General features: G+C 34.4%; 2 protein-coding genes across 2 annotated transcripts in view; one reads left to right on the top strand and one right to left on the bottom strand.

The window, feature by feature from the left end:
• PSMD1 (proteasome 26S subunit, non-ATPase 1) overlaps positions 1-23,243 on the top strand; it is a 93,566-nt gene that overhangs the window by 30,556 nt on the left and 39,767 nt on the right. The window lies entirely within an intron of this gene.
• Positions 1,329-15,971, bottom strand: HTR2B (5-hydroxytryptamine receptor 2B). The gene is made up of 3 exons (XM_057745282.1): positions 15,578-15,971; positions 6,266-6,466; positions 1,329-2,197 (listed from the first exon to the last, which is right to left on the bottom strand). The coding sequence occupies exons 1-3, from the start codon at positions 15,969-15,971 to the stop codon at positions 1,329-1,331; spliced, it is 1,464 nt and encodes a 487-aa protein (XP_057601265.1).

The following is a 23,243-nucleotide window of genomic DNA, read 5'->3' as shown; positions in this document are numbered from 1 at the left end:
TAGGAAAGGATTCTGCCATTTCAGTCCTGTATACCTGGTTCCCTTATGCTGAGCTTCTCCGTAGCGAACATATTTCCTGTGATAATTTTCATAAACTGCATTGCCTAGAAAGGAACAATGATAGATAGAGCAATAGGTTGAGGCATAAGAATGGGTCACCCTGTAAAGGAAAAGCTAAGACATGGACTGTCTTCACTGCAGATTCCCTCAGCCTAAATTTATTCACCATTTATGGGAGTAGCATAAAAATAAAATATCAAAAGTAAACAGAATTGGCTGTCATTTACAGAGTACCCACATGTACTCATCCTCATAAGAACCCTATGAAATGTAGATGAGGAAGCTGACAAATTAAGTATTTTTTGTAAATTCAGTTAGCCAGTAAATGGCGCAGATTGGATTTATTCCAGATCTAGCAATGCAGAGTAAAATAACAAACAGATGAATAAAAAATTTTATGCCAGAAGTTCTACCAAGTCCTTTGGGCAAGCTTGGGCAGCCATGATCTCATTTATAAGATCATTAAAGTTTAGGTTCCTGGATTAAGGTCCCATGCCTGCAGTTTGCACATGCTCTTTGAGACACATATTGAGGTTCAGGTACCCGAGACTGGTTTCATTTGCTTTCTCTTCCTTCTCCAGTAGACCCATCTCGGCCGAGTAGATGCTTGGTGTGAGCCATTTAACAAACAGCTCTAGCTCTAGGATCCTGTTACTTTGTGTGATATCCAGCTACTTTCCTCTCTACCACTTCCATCAAGATAGTTTCCTGATCAGTGCAAAATTGTGACTACATTTAACTAAGCCAGACTGTAAATGGCTGTCTCAGCTTACGTTCAGATGTGATCATTATTTTATGCACTTATTTTTAGTCTTCTGTTCCTATCACTGTTGTTCTGTGTTATGCCTTATGCTTTTAAGGCCTTGAAGACAAGGTTAATGCTTGTTTGTTTTGTTTATTTTATTCTTAGCATAGCTTTGCATACAATTAGGAACTAAATAAACTCTTGTGGTGACATTGTTTTTTATAAGCCAGAATTGATTTATTTAATTTTATTTCATTTGACTATCTTAACATTTAACCGGGATGCTGGATTGTTCTAATTTGCAACTATACAAAAATGATTTTTTTCATAGAATAATTTTGCCCAAGTAAAGAAAACTGGATAATCTTACATAATTCTTAATTTAAAGAGATGGTTTTTGATACATGATGTAAAGTTCTTTATATAATTCTTGGTATATTTTTATCTTCTCCATCATCTTACTCATCATTATATTAGTTATGTAAAAACTGTGCCATTACTGCTATACATAACTTATTTGCTCTTAAGTTTTGTCACCTTCATTTTCGGTGAGAAGTGTATCTAGTAAAATGATTGATGAAGACTGAATGGTTGAATTTTGGAGCCTCACTGGGCTCTGGTACATGGCAGGATTAATACCATTTCGCATTCCGTGTTTCATGAAAAACTTAGAGTTCTCTGCCAGTGGATTCCGGAAGTAGAAATTACTGGAGCATTTTCCAAGAGTTTTTACTGATTTTGTGGCCCGGTAATTGCAGGTGATGTACCGGCCAAATGCATCCCGAAATGTCTTGTTGAAGAGGGTGTAGACCAGAGGATTCACCCCTGAGGAAACATAGCCTATCCACACAAATATCTCCAGGAGCATTTTGAGAGTAGTCTGGTTGCAGGAATCACATAAAACTAAAGTTATATTTGTAATAAAAAAAGGGCACCACATAAGCAAAAAGAGGAAAAACACAATCCCTAGAACCTTTGAGGCTCTCTGTTCATTGGAAATGGTCTGCGCTGACTTTTTTCCTACTGTGGACATTTTTCGCATAAGTATGTCATCACTTACACTGGGCTGAGTTTTGTCCTTGTGAGAACCATCCAGCATGGCCACTTTTTCTGGTGATGAGTACGGTGTTTCATCCCTTTGGAAAACTGTGGACACAGTCAACCACCTTAGGCGTTGAGGTGGCTTGTTTTTGACCAAGTAAGCTTTCTTCTGTAAAGCATGGATAGTGAGAAGGTAGGTGACAATCATGATCGCCAGAGGTGTAAAGAAGGAAGCCAGTGAGCCAAAGAGCATGAAATTGCCAAAACGATCCTTTGTCAGCCCGCAAGTGATGTTGTTTGCGTTACCCACATCCATTTCTATCCCTTTAATAGGGACTGGAATGGCAATGCCTAAGGAAGAGGAAACAAAGATAAATTGAGTTCCTTTATGACCTTTGACTCTTAGATTAGGTCCTTTTTAAGTTTATCTTACTGACTTTATACTATTAGTGTATTGTAATTCCTGGTACCCACAATGCAGAATCTATCAAAGCACTTAATCAATGGGAGGTTTTATAGATATAACCTAAGTTAAGCAAACTTGCTATTTTTAAAGAGATAGGTTAGTGGTTTCAGTTTTATAATTAAAGGTTCCCTAAAATCATAGTATATCCATGAAATAGTAGAGATTGTCTTCATTTATTCTCCATTTCTCATTATCTATTTTTATTTGTTGATCTATCCCAGGTTAAGGAAAGAAATTCAGAAGAGAAGCTGCTTTTATCTTAATATCCAATATAGTTGAGCTAAAGAGTCTTAAGAATACATCCATGCAATATTTTAATTCTGAGTAGATACCTGTTTTACAATTTTTGAGGTTACACAGTTTCATTTAACATACAGTTTTATCTTTTGACATTTACGAATGTCTTTTAACCTTTCCTTTCTGACTTCTTAGGGAAAACTAAGTGTTCATTGTTTGTTTTTTTTTAATGCTACTTAAAAATTTGAGAGCATGTGGATCATGAAATTTATTTTCAAAATTGAAGTTTCCTCTAATAAAAATGAAAAAAAAGTACCCCATGCTAATTTTGATATACTTTAAATACCATGAAGTAGGTATTTAAATATGATCTTGCTTATTAGTGAAGTAGCTTAGCGTATTAGGAAAACAACACTAGGTTTAGCCCTAATCTTTTCCCTTTGAAACAGCAGATATTTTAAAATAAGTCCAAATTAATTGATCTTTAGACACCTCTAGGATCCTTGAGGTATCATAAAAGAATTCACTTTAATGAATCTAAAAGTACTCCTATCATCTGCATAGCCTTTTTATGGTAGCAAAGAGACCTTGACAAGAATATATTCCTCAAACCCTTTCTGATGGAGGCCACTGCTTTTCTATATCTATTTTATTTTCCTATTCTATCAATACTTTTCCTCAGGTACACCACCAGAAAGAGGATTCTGTATACTTTCTGTTCTACACTAGGGGTCAGCAAACTAAAGCTCAAGGGCCACATCTGGCCTGCCTTCTGTTTTTGTAAATAAAATTTTATTGGAACACAGCCATACCCATTCGTTAATGTATGATCTATGGCTGCTTTTGTTCTGCTGCTGGAGAGTTGAGTAGTTTTGACAGAAACCATATAGAGTCTATAAGACCTTTACTATCTTGCCCTTTACAGAAAATATTTACTATCTTGCCCTTTACAGAAAAACTTGGCTGGCCCTTCTTCTACCCTGTTACTCCCAGGTAATCATTACACTATTCTCCCCCCTCCATCCCCCAAGCACTTCCTTTTTTAAAGTCTGTTTAAGCTGCTTATACCACTCTATTCTCCATCCAATTCATCTATCAAGCTCCAGGACATATGTCTGTCTTCCTTAATGGTTTCAGCCCCTTGGTCTAGTCTTCTGTCCACTGTTCCATTGCTGTCATCTTCCATGACCTCATCCCATTGATGAGTCTTCTAACACTCAATTTTATATTTCTTGAACTCTTCAACTCCAGTTATTATTTGGAGTTGAAGCCATCTGTAAGTCCACTTAAAACTATCCCATATCTAAAATCATGAACTCTGATTCCCTTTCTTGTCTTTTTTTGGGGGGAAGGGGGCTGCATTGGGTCTTTGTTGCTGCATGTGGGCTTTCTCTAGTTGTGGCCAGCAGGAGCTACTCTTTGTTGCGGTGCACAGGCGTCTCATTGCGGTGGCTTCTCTTGTTGTGGAGCACGGGCTCTAGGTGCGCAGGCTTCAGTGGTGATAGCATGTGGGTTCAGTAGTTGTGGCTTACGGGCTATAGCACACAGACAATGCTGGTGGAGCACGGCCTTAGTTGCTCCATGGCATGTGGGATCTTCCCAGACCATGATCGAACCCATGTCCCCTGCATTGGAGGCAAATTCTTAACCACTGCACCACCAGGGAAGTCCTCCCTACTTGTCTTGCTGCTCTTTATTACTGTAGAATTCCTTGCAGTTATCTTGACCTTTAGTCCATCCTTCCTTCTCTTTTTTCACATTCTATTCACTCCCATCAAGGCTCACTTTACCTTCTCAACCAGCTTGTTGGTCAATAACATTTAAGTTTTCACTGGTATTTTTTATACCTTACCCTATTATTCTGCTTCCATATCTTACTGTTGTCAGGTGTTCCGTAGGATAACTATAAATCCAGAAGAAGAAAGTGAGCTCTTTTCAGCACTTCGCAGAATTTAAAAACTGAACTAACCTCATTATCTGCCTTTTCTTTTACAAAGTCACTAAATTATCATTGGTTCTACAACACAAAGTGTGATGATATGAAAATGGCGTTGATCTTGTCCTTTGTGCTAAAAAGCTGTAAGTCTTTAAGCCAACTATTTAAAACCTCTAGGTTTCTTTTCTCATCTATAAAAGGAAAAAGTAGATTTGTAAGATCCCTTCTAAGCTGTAAATCTAAGGTCTTTTTATTTTTTTCTTCCTGTATACTTATTACTTAGTATTATTAGTCCATCTTCCTGAATGCAAAGATTCTTTTTCTTATTTATCTTTGTATTCTTAGTATCTAGCATATCATAGGTACTCAATATAAATTTGATCAGTTTATAAATTCATGTCATCCAGCCTTGATTGAGCTCCCACTTCTACCAACAAGCTCTTTATTGGCTTGACTATATTTCAGTTTCAAATGTTTTAATTCTTCTTAAGGAGCCATTTGTCCTATTTTCCCTCTGCCTTTTCCTTATTCCCACCCCTGCCCCTGCTTCCACCCTACTGTAACACACACAGTTTCCCTTTCCTTCTCCCTCAATTACACTGAGCTCACCAAAAATATATGGGTTGCTTGACATAAACTACTTTAGCTTTCCTTCTCTACACTTTAAATTTTCACAGTTGTCACCCACTATCTCCCATGCCCTTTCCGTAGCTTCTTTTTTTAGGGGTCTCTTCTGTTCTATCAGTCAGCCTCTGTCCCCAAAGCTAGCCTTTTCTCACTGCTTGCAGATATCTCCATTCTGAATAGACTTTTCCTTGACACTAATTTCTTTGCAAGCCAGAGTAATAACACTCCTTACTTTTACCTCCAGACTTTTCAAGAGGGTTGGCCTTGGTATCTTTATTCCAGGAATATAAGGGTCATTTTCAATTTTTTGCTTTCTTGTTTTTTACCTCCAGAGTTCTTTTTACTGGTAAGAGAGCAAATCATATCTCTTTCTTGCTTTCCTTTTAGCAATTTCAGGTCTCTTTTGATTTTTTTTCCTCTTTCAATTTTTCTTTACTAGGAGGAAGTGAATCTGCTGGTTGGACTGTTAATGATCATAGTAGCCATTTGTGAATCTGCTTGTTTTTCTAATATTAACTTATAAAAGATTTGAGTTATCATTTATGCTGTATTTAATATAGTAGCTATCTTTTATTAAAGATGGGCACATGATTTTTGTTTTATGGATTTTTTGAAATTTTGAAGAATTATTTCTTCCCAGAATTATTTCTGAACATCATTTGTATCTCTCTTAAAACTTCTAATTAAACATGTTCGAAACACTTAGACACTAATACCTTTAGTCTGTATACATATTGGTTTCCAAGGTGAGTATGTGAACTTTGATACCTGCGTACAAAAGGTTTGTGTTCTTTTTTTCTTTTTTTCTCTTTTCCAATTTATCTCCCTAGGTGTGTTTTAAGATGCATTTCATTTTTGTTGTTGTTGTTACTTTAATAAAATTTCAGGATTCTGCATGCTACCTAGACCTTAATGATTGGTTGACAAATATGAAAACTGTTTTCAGATTTAGTCTTCCTGCATGTCAAAATCAAGCCATGAACTTTTCTGCTTTTTCATACTTTTTGCTGGTAGTATGGTTTAGAAGCTATATGATGCATGTAATGTCGTAAGGAGCTTGTATTGGTGTATCACTATCAGGAGTGGCAATCACCTAGCCAAATGGAACCAAAAGCTATATACACCACCCCACACCCTGATATTCCCCACATACCTATTGAAATTAACCACACCACTGTAATCTTGATGAATGCTGTAGCTCGTGAGTTATATTGATTGGCCTGGATTGGCTTTTTGATGGCTATGTAACGATCAACTGAAATGGCGCAAAGATGCATGATGGATGCAGTAGAAAAAAGAACATCAAGAAATAACCAGGCAGGGCATAGAGCAAGTGGGAGGGGCCACATAGCCTCTGAAAGAAAGAAAAACAAAACAAAAACATTCTGCAAAATGGCAACCTTCAATCTGCAGTTCCTTTTTTAACTGATACATATTTTTTAATCTTTTTCTGTTTTCCTCTGATATTTTGTGACTTAACCTCCAAGATAGTGTTTAACTTCAGATAATGGAGTCAATAGTATTAAAGACATTTCTGTAGATAGTACCTTTCAAATACATTTTCTGTTTTGTGTAATAATTACAACTCTTTTCCTAAATCAGTTTAGCATTTTTAGCATTATTTTGACCTTTGTTCTTTTGTCTATTCCTTTTGTGATCTTTTAAAAATATACACAGTTGCAGCTGGAACTTAACCTTACTATTCAGATAAAATTTATTTTTAACCTGCTGTTGTATTTTTAAAAAAATTTTTTTCACCAGGTAGTGGAAGCAATATAATGTGGCAGAAAGAATATTAGCATGGGAATCTCCGTGAGGCCTGGGATTTGGGCTCACTTCTAGCATCAACTAGCAGCATAATCCTTGTTCATAGCAAACTCTAATTTGGTGAAATAGTTAAGTGGAATGACGAGCTTTCCTTTTGACAGAAATAGTTCTTAAATAAAGTTTGCAGAAGGAATGGCTTGAGGTTATTCTGAAGAAAAGTGGATTGTTACCCTTCCAATAGTCCATCCTTCACTCCAAGCCCAGGAAATGTAATAAGCAATACAGAGTTTTGGTTTAAAAAGAAAGTCTCATTATTAGGCATAGTACTTTATTTAACAAACTCTTATTTTGAAAGCATTTATTCTATACCTCATACACTCTTAAACACTTTAGAAATATTAACTTTTAAAAAAAATTTCAGGTTTGGAGTATGATATTGAACATTCTACATAGTTTTCCAATAAATTTACTTAGATGAATCCATGCATATATGAATTTGATACACTATGCATTATATATATACTTACTACTACATTTTGCAGTTTAAAAACAACTAAAATTTATTATAGCGTTTGTCCTAGAGTATTTCAGTTAGAATCTGTTTTACAAACACACGCACAGAATTTAGAACTTGCTATAAAAGCAGATTGCTCCTGTACAGAACAAGTGTCATACATAGGAGATTATCTAAACCCTTTTTATGTTTTAATTGTTGTATGTCCGCTGACAAAATGTAAATGTCTTTTCCTGGGTTTATAGGTGTACCTGACTTTGACAGATATAAAATGATTGAGATAATTGAAGGGAGGAACCAAGATAACTATCTCAGGATTTCAGAGCTGAGGGGTGGAGAGAGGTTAGTATCCCACACTAAAAAAAGACCATAATTTAGAGAAAGAGGTTTTAGGTAGACTTGAATATGTTTTCTTTCCAAGAGTCAAGTAGGATCTCAGTGAAAAATATTTGGATACTTCACAAAAAAAGGTAGCAAGGCTGACAAGGCACCTTTTGGTGCCTTCTGTTTCCAGAGTAAGTATATGGCATTCTTAATAGGAATATTAAAAGATTTCTTTTTAAAACACAATCAGTATGAATTTTTTATTGTAAAAGGATAAATGATTCCTTGGTACTTGGTTCCATGTTCAGCAGATTCTTTAAAAAGTACTTAAAGCATTAGGTGGAAGGAGTAATTCATACTTTTAAGTAAATTACTTTAGTCAGACTTTTCCTGCTTCACTCAATTGGGGGTGGGGATAAGGGTGGAAATGATAACTGTAGTCATTGAGCTGGAAGGGACCTTAGAGATTATATCACTGATTTTGCAGATGAGTAAATTCAGGTACAATTAAGTCTTTGAATATGAGATGGAGCATTTACTTATCAAAATTTAAATGTTAGTTGACAGTGTTCTTTAGGATCTTGCTATTCAAGATGTGCTCTTCAGATCAGCAAGGGTCAGCATCACCTCGAACTTGTTAGAACTGCAGGCTCTTGGGCCTCATCCCATACCTACTGAATGAGGCTGCTGTTGAAGGAAATATCCAGGTGATTTGTATTCAGATTAGTGTTTGCAAAGCACTACTTTCTTGAAAAGGTTGTGTATTAAGTTTGCTGACCTAGGATAGGCACTCAAAATTCCTCATAGAAAAGAACTTGTGGGAGACCGCTCAAAATAAACAAAGAAATAAAGTATGGCAGAGAAACTTGTGTTTAGAATGAATCTAATCAGTTAGATTTTCTTTCTCTTAGCCATAGTGTTCAGTTTTCCTTTTAACTAGTGGAAAAAGACCTTGACCAAAGGAAAGCAATGTATTCTTTGACCTGAGCTTAAGCAAACTAATGGTCTAAATAGAGTGAAAAGAATCATATATGACTGAGATAGCTTTGCAGTGGAAACTACTTAAAGTGAGGCTGCATTTTAAATTGTCCTGAAGTTCAGATTTAGGACTGAGTAGGGAAGTAGAAATACACTCAAGCCTGGAGCAACAACCAGAGATACTGATCATAGTTAAGGATTTTAAAAGGCAGGTAATTAATATCTTATGTCTTAGGTTTCCTTTTTTTTAAATGCATGCACTCTATCATCTTTTAAAGTGGGTTGCTAATAAAGTTGCCTATTTAGCTATTCTAATTATAGATTATATATTTTTTAATTAAGGTTTGGAAAATTCTACTCATAAATCTAGTAGCCATGAGCAGGAAACCGCAATAGAACTCTCATACGAAAAGTACACATCTTTGGGATTGAACTGTCTGACCCATATACTTCTAATTGCCGGCTAAGAGGGAAAGCTCTTCAATGCTGATTTTAGTTAAGCCTATGAAGCCTTGTTAGCCTTATTTTCCAACAGAATGTATTTATTTTATAAACTCCAATTTTGAAACAAAGTAGATATTAAAATTAATGCAGATCATTAAAATTTTATTACTTGAATCAGTGCTTTCTTAATTGGTAACAATAGAAATGTTGAAACGTGATAGAGAATTTTAAGAAAGAGAGCAACTGAGGTTTAGGATTAAGAGTGATGGATCTTTTGATTAACCTTTATGATTCCAAGTTTCATAAAATACTAGTGAGTAGAGTGTTTTTATGAAAGTAACAGATGACTGCATTAAATTTTACACAAAGCTAAAATAATTGCCTAAGTAGAATTCATGTAATATAATCATTTTATATAAGTTAAAAACTGTTCTAGACATTCTCAGTTTATAAAAGGGCCTTTCCTAGTCCAGATATTTTCATTCTGAAATTTTCTTTTCAGTTAGTATTAATTTGGTAGGCTTAAGATCAGAAAAGCTTTTTACTATTCAGAGTAACTGAAAAAGGTTAAATTTGTATGGTGAGATAGGGTTAGCTATTCAAAAACTTATGTTGGGGGGGACTCGAAGGGGGGGAGTCAAGGAAGGGAGGGAATACGGGGATATGTGTATAAAAACAGATGATTGAACCTGATGTACCCCCCCCAAAAAAAAATAAAATTAAAAAAAATATATATTAAAAAAAATATATTAAAAAAAAAACTTATTTTTATTAGGAGTTTTAATTCGTTTTAAGGATTTATAATTTTATTTATTTGTTGTAATGTATTATGTCTAACTTATTTCCCTAAGAATGTAATGTATTATTTAAAATGGAACAGTTAACATTTATATTAAAAGAAAGAAAAGTGTATCTAAGAATCTACAGGAAATAAGTTATAAGGTAACTTGGACTAAATTAATTACTGCTGGGGCTCTAAATTAGACTTTTTTATAAAAGCTAATACAGAAGAGGGAAAACACTTAAATTATGTAGTATTTATTGTCCCATAAAAAGAAAACACAAAATTTCTCTGAAAAACAAATCCCATTTCCCACCTCTTTGCCCTATCCACTTCCAAATTAAACTCAGAGGAATTTGATTTCAATAAGGTTTGAATAATGGCATTTTTGGGGGTGCCCAGAATAATTACAAATTGATAATTATGGAAGCAAAACAAATCTTAGATGAGTCTTGGGTCCTTATTTATCTAAAAATATTAGCACAAATATCTTATTATTTAAAATGAAGACTTGTATGCTTTAAGTACCATCATACCTTAAAGGGGTGGTAGAATTGCCGTTCAGTTACATGCGTTTCTATTTGTCTCCTAAAGAAGGTTCAATAACTTCTTAGGCCTGCGTCTAATATCTTCCTCAGAAAAGAGATCTGGTAATCATTTCAAGGATTCATACAAGTATTGGTTAAGACCCAAGTACTCTGTATCATTTAATATGAAATATAACTTTTAAAAAAATTGGGTTTTGCCTTGTCCCTAGAGAAAATTCTGTGGGTCTCTTGTTAGATGGAGTTACTTAAGATATAAATGTTGTCTGTTTGCCAAATATTATAGTTTGGGTTGCTATAATTTCTCACTTCATTTGAGAAAGCAAAGTAACAGAGGTTAAGCCTGTGAATTCTAGAATCAGTTCTCCTAGGTTCACATTATATCTCTGCCATTTATTTATTCCTATGTCCTCCCTTGTAAAATGGGGATGATGATAATACCGATTTTATAGAGTTGCTTTGAGGATTAAATGCAATAATACATGTAAAGATAGAGAAAGCACTCAATAAATGTTAGTTCTTATTACTATTATTGTTTGACAGAAACTAGCCAACTAGCCCAGCCATTAAAACACTCCCACTTAGAAACAATGAGCCATGTCATCAGTATAAAATCAGTATGTTTGTCTTCCTGCCTGCTGTAGCAAGAGTGCATGCATCCAATTAAACTTAAAACTGTACTTCAAAAACAGGGCATGAGAACATATTTAACTGTTCAACTTTTAATTAAATTTGTCATGAAAGTATGCCTTTTACTAAAGTTGAATTTTAACCATTTATGTTATATATATGGCAAAGAAATATAAATAACCTATGTGCATGGTCATGCCTTTTGTTTGTTTTTGTTTCTTTGTTTTGGGTTGTTCGTTTGGCTTTCTTTTTAACTGGTATAAAAACCTGAATTTTTGGGCTTCCTAGGTGGCACAGTGGTTAAGAATCCGCCTGCCAATGCAGAGGACATGGGTTCGATCCCTGCTCCAGGAAGATCCCACATGCCATGGAGCAACTAAGCCCGTGTGCCAAAAAAAAAAAAACCTGAATTTTTAAACCACAAACTCTGTTTCTTGATAAAATGGACTAATTTTCATCTGAAACCTGCTTATCTTTTGGGCACAATTTTAGTTTGGAAAGCTGAGTTATTTGATTAGTTTAGAAAGTAATTGGCATTAATCTCTGAATCTGGGACATAAAAGATTTCCCTTTTGAGGATTTAAGGAGTATTTTTAAAGCCATTCCAAGAGGACTGCATTCGTTCGTTGAGGTAAATAGCTCATGAGTGGGTTGGGGGAGGGCAAATCCTAAATGGCCTTAATGTCCAAGAAGGACATAGTTTTCAAGTACACCTTTTTTTAATCTCAGAAATTCTTATGTTTCTGTATTTATCTTCTGGAAAAGATAGACCTAGTTCAGTGCTTAAATTTTTATTACAAAGCTTCTGCTTTGTTTTTGTTGTTGTTTTTTCACTACATTTGGGCGTATGAAGTATCCTGGGGTTAGATGTCTAACAGAGTGTTTTAAATGTTTCAAGTGATTTAATACTTATGAAAATTTTCCCTTGGCTTTTTTAAACTTCCACTGTCCAAAAAGAAGTGGCTTTAATTGCTTTGCTCCCTCATTTAAGAATTAGGTAGAACAGCATTTCACTGCATAAATGAATAGCTGATTTTTTTTCTTCTACTGCTACACATTTATTTCATCTCTGGTCAAACTCATATCTAAACTAAATCTTATATTTAAGTGTATAAACCCTTAGCATGTTGCACTAATACTTGCCAATTACTAGTGCCCAAAACATGCTGGGACCTACTTGACAATTTCACAAGATACCAGCAATGGAAAATCTAGCATAGCTGTTTTACAGACAAGGTGATTGGACTCTGATATATTGTTAGGAGACTTGCCTAAGATAATACAAGAGAAAAAGGATTCAAAGCCTAGGATATCTTGCTTCAAACCCCCATCTTTCAGCTATTTTATATACCCTCTTTGATCTGTACCACAGATACTGTTTCAACTTACAGATCATGAGACGTGGATTAAAACTTGTTATAAATAAGCCAGTAATGACCAATGAATGACCAAATGCTATATTTTCTCCCCTTACATTTTTAATCGTTTATTTAATGAGAGAAGGAAAAGTTGAGACGTTCTTAAACTGTGAATATCCTGTCTTTTTTATATTGGCATATGATGTTCTGTTTTCCTTTGTGTCCTATTCAAGTATTTCTCACCTAGGCATCTTCAAGCCTTATGTTATAAGCTACTAATTTGTGATCATGGTTTTTAAGAATTATAGACAAGACAGTAAAAAACTAGGAAGTAAAGGTTAAGTCCAGTGCTCCCAAAGAGGAGGAAGTGATAGAAAAGTTGATGTAGCACAATTTACTTGAAAGACCGTGTTATGCCAGTCATCATAATCTTGGTAAAATAGAAATTCAAATAATATATAGTCAAATATTATACAAATTATTGGTTGAGTGAAATGTTTCTCAGTATAAAAGCCACTTTAAAAATTTCAGTGCTCTCCCTTTTTTTAAACTTAGTTTTGTTAGAATATAAAGTTTCAGTGTTACTTTCATTTAATTTCCCTGAGATAACTAAAATAACTTATATCACTCATAGTGGTAGTTAATTTTGTTAGGTTTACAGAACCAGGAACACTCATTTATACAGACTTCAGAAGTTCTGAAGATTATCCCTATGAGAGAAAAATACACAAAATCTACTCCTGCATTTTAAAGTTACAGAAATTCTTATAAATGCATTAATTTATAAAGTCTTAGTATTTGTTAACACTTGAAAGGCTATCAAAAAATCTTAGTATTCGAAGTCAGGTCCCCATTTATATGTGCAGTTCCCAATTTAGAAATGCATCTTTTTGAAGCTTTTTAGAGGGCAACATGCATTTTCTCATACATTTTCTCATAATGTTTTCAATAATTAATGCAGCAATATTCTAAATAGTGATTAAGTTTCCAGGTTAGTTTAAATTTTTTTAAATCTACTAACCTTTCTATACGGCTTAATTGCTAATAGTGGAAGTGTTTCAGGCTGTGAAAGACTTTATTTTGTAAAAATTAAATGTTAAAAATTAGCATTTGAAAGAACAAAATGAAGTTATGAGTGTGTGTGTATAAAATAATTTCAGACATAGGAAGACGTTCTACATATTTTATGATAAAATATGTTGGATTTTCTGCTGACTCTTATAGCTAAGAATATCTTGGGCCCCAAATATTTAAATATAAACTTAGTTCTTAGCAGCTATATATATACTATTTTCCTTTGGAATACATGAGATTATCACTGTTATCTGCTTTTGTGTTTTGTTTGTCTCCTTACTTTAATGCCATGAGACTTTGCTTTTTAAGATTCCTTAACTCTTTAGCTGTTGATTTAAGTATCTACCACAGTATTTTGCAAATACTAGTAGATGTTTGATATTTATGGACTCATGGATTTTAAAGTTAAAATTCACTTCAGTCTCGTTTATTCAACATACCAATTACATTTTGTGGTAGTATGAGATGAGCATTTTAACTTTTTCTGTATGCCTAGCAAGGCACAATTAAAATATGTGATTTGACACATTAAACTATTGTGTGCATGGAGATAAGAGTTTGAATCAATGCCTGTACAATCTTTACCAAATATGCATAAATGTTCCTACATAATCCTCATTTCTTTCTTTTAAACTTTATTCAGAATTAAGATTGTTTAGGTTCTCCTTTAGAGTAAGATTTCTTAATTATTTTCCATGGTTATGTGTAGCACTAGATTATTCAAAAGATTGAAGATTTGTAAAAGGGAGGGGTAGATAGACAATATTAATGATTAGAAGAGTTTTTTAAAGCAGAAAATCGTATTCATTACTGCTTGTCCTGCCACAGAATTTAAAGCCTGGGTAAGCACTGATTTAGAATGGGAAGTTTTAGCCCATCATCATCTGATTATATTTGGGGGATCAAGTACTTAATTTTAGATATCTTTATATAATTACTTATAAAAATGGAACATTTAAATCTGAATACAGTCATTTGAATGGCAGTTTTTCTTCACCTTCTAATATGCATTCTAGTTAATGAATTTTACTTCTATAACCTGAAATATTTTTATCTTCACCATATAAGCAATTCCAAGAAGCCCTGTCTGCTACAAATAATCATTTTTCTTTAGCAGTTAATGAATGGAATATCAATTTATGTCAGGCATTAAATAAGCTGAATATCCTCTTAATGCTGATTCTTAAGAGCCCTTGTAATTCATCATCAGAATTATTTGTATTTACCTGAATTCTATAACTAGAGATGATATGCGTGAATCAGAAACTACTTACATCCTTTTAATATCATTATCTTTTTTATTATAACAAACTAAGATTTCATTTCTAGTTATATTTTTAATTATTGTAATAACTCAGGTTTTGGTCACTTATTTTAATATTAGAGGTCTGATTCCTCTAACATATATCAAGGACACGAATGGTTAGAAATCATAAAAATTAAACAGATGGATCATCTCTTGGGATATTCTGAGCCAGACCATTCCTTCAGCAACTAAACATAATTTTTTGTTAACATGACACATGTGTAAGATGTGTTTGTCTTAAGTACACAAACTATAAAGAGATATAAAAAGGCTTTTTAGAACAATTCTAATTTCAGTTAGCATTTAGAGATTTATACTGGAATTTAGTGATGCAAAGACCCTATTATTAATAATTAACCCAGCATATTTACTATCACAGCAGTGTCCTAGCTATTGCTTTATCAAGAAAAAAAAAGTACTAGTATTGGGGTATAAAGTATAGGTCTGTTCTTCACAATAATTTTTAGGTAATGTGTGCAGAATATATGAATATTGCTAACTTGGATGACTTTCTAAATGATTTTATTAGGTGGCTGAAGAGGGAGTAGAATTTTTTCTAAGAAATTATTTTTTACCCTTTAAAACGGATTATCAGCCATAGAAAATGATGAAAAACGAGGGACTGTTTACTCACTGTTATCTTTAAATAGTCCAAGTCCATATTTAAATATTGAATGTGTCCATTCCTCTAATAGTATATCACAGTTCTGTGGTTTGATGGCAGGAACAAAGTGAAATACTTACCAAACATTATTGTCAAGAGGGCAATCGGCATCACAAACAATCCAACCAGCAAATCAGCCACTGCCAGGGACATTAGGAAATAATTGGTAGCATACTGCAACTTTTTCTCCAGTGAAACAGCCAGAATAACAAGGATGTTTCCACCAATTGTGGGTATTATCACCATGAGAATCAGAAGAGCTGCCCAGCGCGGCTTATTTCCTTGTTCCTCACCAATCTGTTTCATTTCCTCTGGTATCGATTCTGTCTGTAATCCAGACCAGTTAGAAGAGATTAAATGATCAAATGAGCTCTGCAAAATGTGTTCAGGAATTGGGCGTTGTTCGAATATTCTAAGAGAAAGCCATTCGCTGTTTTTCTTTGATTTGATCCGATTCCGGACAGTGGTCAGCATGGTCAGAGTAGCTAAGCTGGTCGTCTGCTTTTTTAAGGCTTGGTACCCATGCCAAACGCTCAAGGCCAAAGTTGACTCCTTCCTTAAAAAAAGAATGTCACGTTCTATAAAATGAGAGCATACATGCATCTGTCCATGTCTGTAGGTAAGGCCCAAGTGTTTAGTATTCTGCAGAGGCTCAGATTTCAGAAGGCTTAGTGAAAGAAATTGATAACTGTGAAAAAAGACTATTTTTTTGGTTTCTTTCTCTCCCTCTTTTTTTTTTTTTCCTTGTAGTGGTAGAGTCGAGTTTGAATTTGAATGCCAGAGTTCCCCCTAGATATAAAATATGTCAATTGCATTATTTTATTTTATTTTCAAAACCCAGTTTTAAAAAAGTTGAGTTTATTAGTAGCCCCTCCCTCCTCAATAGGTCTCTTGTGCATTTGTGACAATACAGCCACTTCTTACAAACATATGCCTGATATGCTTTTAATTATGCTTTCATTAATATGCAGTTAATGAAACAGGAGATACATTAATGTTTTCGATGGTGTAATAAAAACCTAGGTGTTTCCTGACCCTTCCTGAATGTCTTTTTACCTTCATTTTAGAATACATAAAAAGATTAGAAACATCAAAGCAGCAAATTAATTCTGAATAGAGCTTTTCATACACACTGGCCATCTACCTAGAAACACTTCAGGCCCCCCTAACGTGTATATAAATGATTTACCAGCTAGGAATCCTTATTTGTAATTGGATTTTGTCTGATCAGGTTTATTTTAATACTGATATAAATGCCATTTTTATAAAACATTTTAGAACTTCTTTAGTTTGAAAGAAGCGGGGAAAGTAAGTATTACTAGGATCCAACTAATTGTTTTCATCTTTCAAAGAAAAACATGTCTCTGCAACAAGTATTTTCCAAGTTTATCACTTTATGCCAGGTTTGAACCAGTTCTTTTTTTTGTTTTAAGTAGTAATTTTTTTCTTAACCTTCCCAGTTTCCAAGGGAAGGCGGGGAGGGGGGAAGCTAAGAGGAAGATTAAATCATTTATTCATAAAATCTACAAATTGCACATTAAAAATCTCCCCTTTAACATTTGTAAATTTTTCATTTTGGTTTTTAAACCACTGGATAGAAATAAAAGATTATTGTAGCAGAGTTTTTGAAGAAAGAAAAAAAAACCTTTAGATGAACTCTATATTTATTTGTTAAATACTTACCTCTTATTTGCTTGTTACTCTCCCAAGCATGTCATCTTATCTGCACAGTAGACCTGCTTGCTGTTGTGACTGAAGTCCTCCTCCCATTGACTTATCCTGAGCCTCCAGCAGTGGTGCTTGAAAGCAGTGAAACAAATGTGTTGTTTAGCTGTAAGTGTGCCAAGGAGGTTATTTCATCTTTGATACATTCATTTTTAGAGAGTAGCAGCATTCATTATCATTCATAAATCACCAGCTAAGTATGTTGAACCAGTTCATGACCCTTATTCAAGTTATATTTTTAAGTGCCCTCTTTAATATTTGGGAGACTAATAAAGTCTGTCATATTAGCTTAAGATAGTTTTGTTTTAGAATAACCTTAGGCTGTTTTTCCCATTTGAGAAAAAAATAAGATAAAATCTAGAGATACTAGAGCTTTAATTCTGTGAAGATTCTGCCCACTGAGCCTTATACTGATTTCCAGAGTTCTGATTTCTACCAGTGAAACAAGATTCTTATCCAGCTTTTATGCCTTTGTTGTGGAACACAATTAATTTGCTCTGGTTAAAACCTTATATAGAAGAACACAGAAAGGTCTGAATTATACATGCATACATAAGTTTTAGAAGAGACTTTTTCATAGCTTGTTTTTAAAAAAGTCTCTGGATTTGGATGGTTCATTGGCAGTTTTGGGGGGGGGTTTTTTGTATTTTTCACAGATATATTGGGGGAAGTACATGATATGTACTAAAAATACATTTCTGCCTTAATTCAGGAAATTAGTATAAAAGTCTTAACACACACACACACACACACACACAAAAAGAAAGTCTTAACACACACACACACACAAAAAAAGAAAGTCTTAACAGCTTTGGTATCTAAGTTTTCCTTAAATTTTAAGACTAGCTTAGTACTAGAATTTCAGCATTCTCAGAGTTTTCTTTTAAAAGATCATCATAGGGGGGCACTTCCCTGGTGGTGCAGTGGTTAAGAATCCGTCTGCCAATACAGGAGATGTGGGTTCGATCCCTGGTCAGGCCACATGCCATGGAGCAACTAAGCCTGTGAGCCACAACTATTGAGCCTGAGCTCTAGAGCCCGTGAGCCACAACTACTGAGCCCATGCTCTGCAGCTACTGAAGCCTGCATGCCTAGAGCCCGTGCTCTGCAACAAGAGAAGCCACTGCACTGATAAGCCCATGCACCGCAATGAAGAGTAGCCCCCTCTCTCCACTAGAGAAAGCCTGCGCGGCATTGAAAACCCAATGCAGCCAAAAAAAAAAAAAGATCATCATAGGGGACTTCACTGGTGGTCCAGTGCTTAACACTCTGCACTTCCAGTGCAGAGGGGCCTGGGTTTGATCCCTGGTTGGGGAACTAAGATTCCACGTGCTGTGAGGCAAAATAAATAAATAAGTAAATAAAACATCATCATAGATCACTCATATTTTTAAATTATTTAATTACTTCTATATCAGTAATAGCATTTATGCCCTGTTTCAAATTTATATTCCTTAGCTTGTGTGAAAGTTTTTGGGAAATATTTTGTTCATTTCAGTTCTACTGAGCACTTCTGATTTTATTCAGTATTTGCTGCTTTATTTTAACTCAAAATTCAATGTTGTAGAAGAAATATTTACTAAGAGTTTTGGGTGAAAGCAAATAAAATGATCATCAAGAACAGTCAGATAGGTTTTAATGTGCCAGCATTTCTCTTCAGGAGTATGGAAATATCTTAAAATATTGCTTTATTCTGAACCACAATTTGGCCTCTGTACTCATACAGGCAGATAGGTGTCTGCAAAGCAAGTAACGTCAGATTGAAAATAGCACCTTTATATTTAATGAAAAGACTTGTATGAGATAAACCTTCATTGATTTACGTTTATAGATAAATTTTTTTTAAGTATTCATTGAGTATATTATAAAAATACCAACCATTATTATTTCATAATATTATGCCAGTACTAACCTTTCTCACCCACATTCACTCATTTTTTTTTTAACCTTAACTACAAGTAATTAAAATTGGTTCTTGGAATGTTTTTATTTTATTTTTATATTTTTAATTAGTTTAATGGCTAAGGAACATAACTAGTTAGAACAAATGCTTATTTGGCAACCCTTGAGTTGTTAGAAGCATAGCTGATAGTCAGAGAGAAAGCAAGATAATAAATAAAAGGGTAGATGAATCTCTCAGTTGGCAGATAACTAAACCTGTGCTCTAAAACCTCATGCACATTAGGTAGAAGGCTGTCTATAAGTCCTCACTCCAAATCTTTTTACTCTAAACACACACACAGCTTGTCTCTCCTGCATCTTTAATGAGAATAAACAATTGTACATAGTGGTAAATCTAAATAGTACAAAAGAACATTCAGTGATAAATTCACTCTTGAGATAGTTTTAACAAACACATTTCCCTCCAGAATAGGGTGACAAACTGAAAGGTGGACAAGCACTTTGGTAATAGCAGACAGGGCCAACTGAGAAAAACAGGAATTAAAAAGTATAGGCGTGTAGGTCTACTCAGAATAGAGACTTGTAGCTCTCATAACTCAGTCCTCAACAACTCTATGTTGTATAATAATTGATATCATAGTGATGACTACCACATATCTAGTAAAGGTTAAATCATCTTTATTCAGCTCTTTTTGGATGAGGAATACGTGAAATGCATTTTTTAAAAATTTCCATCCAAAATGATAAAAAATATAAAAGTGTGATTCTAAATGGTAGAATGAGATTTCAAATATCTGGAAACTGTGTAGAATATCTCATTTACTAAGAACTCCAGATAAATTAATTCTTAGTAAAGTAGCTTAAAGGTCAGACTCAAACTCTAATCTGACCATAACCAAAACATCTAATTGGTGCCCTTTTTTCTAAAACACTGAATTTTATCACTGATGCCTTTTAATTTATTGAACAGATTCTGTCTTCGGCTTAAAGGGGCCGTCTAGTATCTTTTATAGGTTTAGGAAGACAACTTAAATTAAATATCAGCCAAAGATATTTTCTACCTCTCAGTCATAGTGTCTTTCAAACACTAACACATTAAGGAATTTTTGACATGTGGATTGTGTCCATTACATAGTCATTCATTTGCGAAGTATTCATTGAGTTCCTTTTGCTTGTGGAGATACAGTGATGAATAAGATAAACATTTTCTGCCTTTATATAATTGATAATCTTATGAGGGGTACAAACAGGTGTACTGGTAATTGTATTACAGATATGATAGAGCTAAGACTAGCTCACTTCAACAGGGACCACAGCACAGCTCAAATATTTCTTGGTTGTTTGTTTGTTTGTTTTAATTCCTGTCTTGTTCATTTTCTTCAGTGAGATCAGTGAAAGAGTTAGAACTTTAGTAAGAATAGCTATTTCAGACTTAATCTGTTCTCTTTAGATTCTTTCGCTCATTCTCCCCGCTGACTGAATTTACCTCTTATTTTAATGAAAGACCAATCTGAAAGCTCTGTCACCTTTCAACTTCTTAAAATGTCTTTCTTTTCGTCCATCCCCTCCTTTGGGATCATGTTGTCATCCCGCTTTTCTGCAATTAACTTCTACTTAAATTTTTAATCCCAACTCTTTTATGATATTCTTTGGAATCTTGCTGAATAAAGTATCTTCTTTTTCACACATAGAATCCGTGCCTTGAATATTCATTTCCACAGCTTTAACTTTTTTATTGCAGACGTGCTCAGGTTTCCAGTTAATGAAAAATAAAACCTTTATCCCTTAAGTCTCTTTCCTTCATCATTTGACATCTTTAGACAATTGCCTATTCTTTTACCTTCTTACTACCTACCGAGTCTATAACCCATGTAATCAGATTATTATCTCCAATGCTCTACTAAAATAGCTCTTAGAAGGTCACTAATTAACACCAGTTGTTGATTTTGTGCAATGTTTGTCACTGTTAACTGAGCATTTCTCTTTAAAACTTGTATCTTTTTTGACTTCAAAGACACCCTATCCTGGGTTCTTTTTCTTTCTTATAGATTCTTTTCTAAGTCTTATTCTACCCTCTTAATATGTAGATTTTCCCAGGTACCTATTCTGTTGACTTCATCTCCCTCTTCACTTTCTCCTTCCATTCACTTATGGTTTCCCATTGACTTGTTGAAGAAAACTCCTAAAACTATTTCCAGCCCAGTGACTGTGATCCTGTGGTCCTAAAATGAGACAAGCAGCATACCTAAAGGTTAGGAGACCTCAGACTAACCAATTTGTCTGAGCTTTAATTTCTGCATTTGTAAAAAAGGAGGTGTTGTAGCCTATTCTGCCTACTTCATGGCAGCATTTGACCCAGTTGGTCATTTCCCCTTCCTTAAAATAGTTTCTTTGCTTGGCTTCAGCTAGACCACACTGTTGGATTTTCTCCTATCTCATTACTGTTCCTTCATGGTCTCCTTTACTTGTTCTCTTTCATCTTCTTAACCACTTAGTATTGGGGCTTCTCTGTGACTCATTTCTGGATCTCTTCTCTCCTCGCTTAGTGATCTCATACACTACTTAGGGCTTTAAATACTATCTATATACTAAAACTCCCAAATTTGTATCTCTAGCCTAAACCTTTCCTTCAACTCCAGACTATGTTCAGTTACCTACTCAGTATTTCCCTTAGGTGTCTGAAAACATCTCAAACTCAAAATTGAACTTTTGCTCTTTCTTTCCACAACTCTTCTATCTATTGGTTTCTTTATCTCAGTTAAAAGCAGTTGTGTTCTTCCAGTCTCTCTTTTTTTCACTTCTTACATTTTATCCATCAGAAAATCATGTTGATTCAACCTTCAATATATATACCAAATTTCATGTTCCATGTTCATGACTATCACCTTATCCAAGTTAATGTTATATCTTAACCAGATTTCTGAGGTAGCCTCTTAACTGGTCTTCTTTCTTCCACCTTTGCCCTCTGGTCTCAGTAGAGCTAACAAAATGACCATTTTTAAACAAGTCAGATCATATCATTACTTTGCTTAGAATCCTGATTGCCCTTCATTTCACTTATAGTTAAAACCAAATTTCCTATAATGTGGCCCTGTTTTCAACTAGTGTTACTCTCTTCATTACATTCAAACCTTTGGCCTCTTTGCCACTTCTCAAACATGCTGGGCATCATTCTACCACAGGGCCCTTGCATGAGCTGTTTCCTGTACCTAATATACTCCTCCTCTGGTTAACCTCATGGCTCACTTCTTCACTGCCTTCTTGTCTGTGCTTAAATATCACCTTATTGTTGAAGCCCACCCTGACTACTCTAATGAATACTGCAAAATGCCCTTCTCTTGGCTCTTCCAATAACCCTTACCTTGATTTACTTTTTTTGTTCTCCTTAGAACTGCACTTTTTACTTACTTTATCATTTATTATTTATTGTCTTTTTCCTACTAGAATGTAGCCTCTGTCTTTTTTGTTCACCATTCTTTTCAGGTTTATCCTGCTTGGAGTTTGTTAAGTTTCTAGTCTTTCATCAAAATTTGGGAAGTTTTTGGCCATTATTTCTTCAAATGTTCTTTCAGCCTTCTCTTTCTCTTCTCCTATTGGGACTCCCGTTGCGTGTATGTTGCTATGTTTTGTGCCGACAGATCTCTTAGGCTCTGTTCGTTTTCCTTCATTCTTTTCCTGCTCCTCAGATTGGATAATCTCAACTAACCTAACTTAAATTCTCAATTAACCTAACTTAATATTATCAATTAACCTTACTTGAGTCTTTTTTCTGCCTGCTCAATTCTGCTTTTGAGCCCCCTCTAGTGAATTTTTCATTTCTTAGTTTGCTGATTTAAAGGGCAGGGGGAAACATGCTGATAATGCTGCAACTTTTTGAATGTTACAGATTTCTCTGGGTTCAGGATTCAGTGTGAGATTTTTAAGAGCCCTGTTTCTTACTATAGTGAGGTAGCAATTTCTTTATATAAACCTCATGAATCTACTTTCTTCTCACCACTTTGAGATATTTTCACTCCATTTTGGCAACACCTGAAAGAAATTAATCTGTTTGGAAATATATCAAAAGCTTGTCTAACGCTGTAATAATTTTTATTCTTCCAAAGCCCAGTAAGATGATTA

Source organism: Hippopotamus amphibius, chromosome 8 (assembly GCF_030028045.1).
Source record: "Hippopotamus amphibius kiboko isolate mHipAmp2 chromosome 8, mHipAmp2.hap2, whole genome shotgun sequence".
Classification (NCBI taxonomy): Eukaryota; Metazoa; Chordata; class Mammalia; order Artiodactyla; family Hippopotamidae; genus Hippopotamus; species Hippopotamus amphibius.
Note: the sequence above shows the minus strand (reverse complement) of the source record. Positions and strands in the feature narration are given on the sequence as shown.

Coding starts and splice junctions, on each gene's coding strand:
- HTR2B (XM_057745282.1), bottom strand. CDS start 15,971: ATGCTGACCACTGTCCGGAATCGGATCAAATCAAAGAAAAACAGCGAA. Junction 6,467..15,577: donor CCTCTTGACAATAATGTTTG/GTAAGTATTTCA, acceptor TCTTTCTTTCAG/AGGCTATGTGGCCCCTCCCA. Junction 2,198..6,265: donor GGTGTGGTTAATTTCAATAG/GTATGTGGGGAA, acceptor CCTCTTCCTTAG/GCATTGCCATTCCAGTCCCT.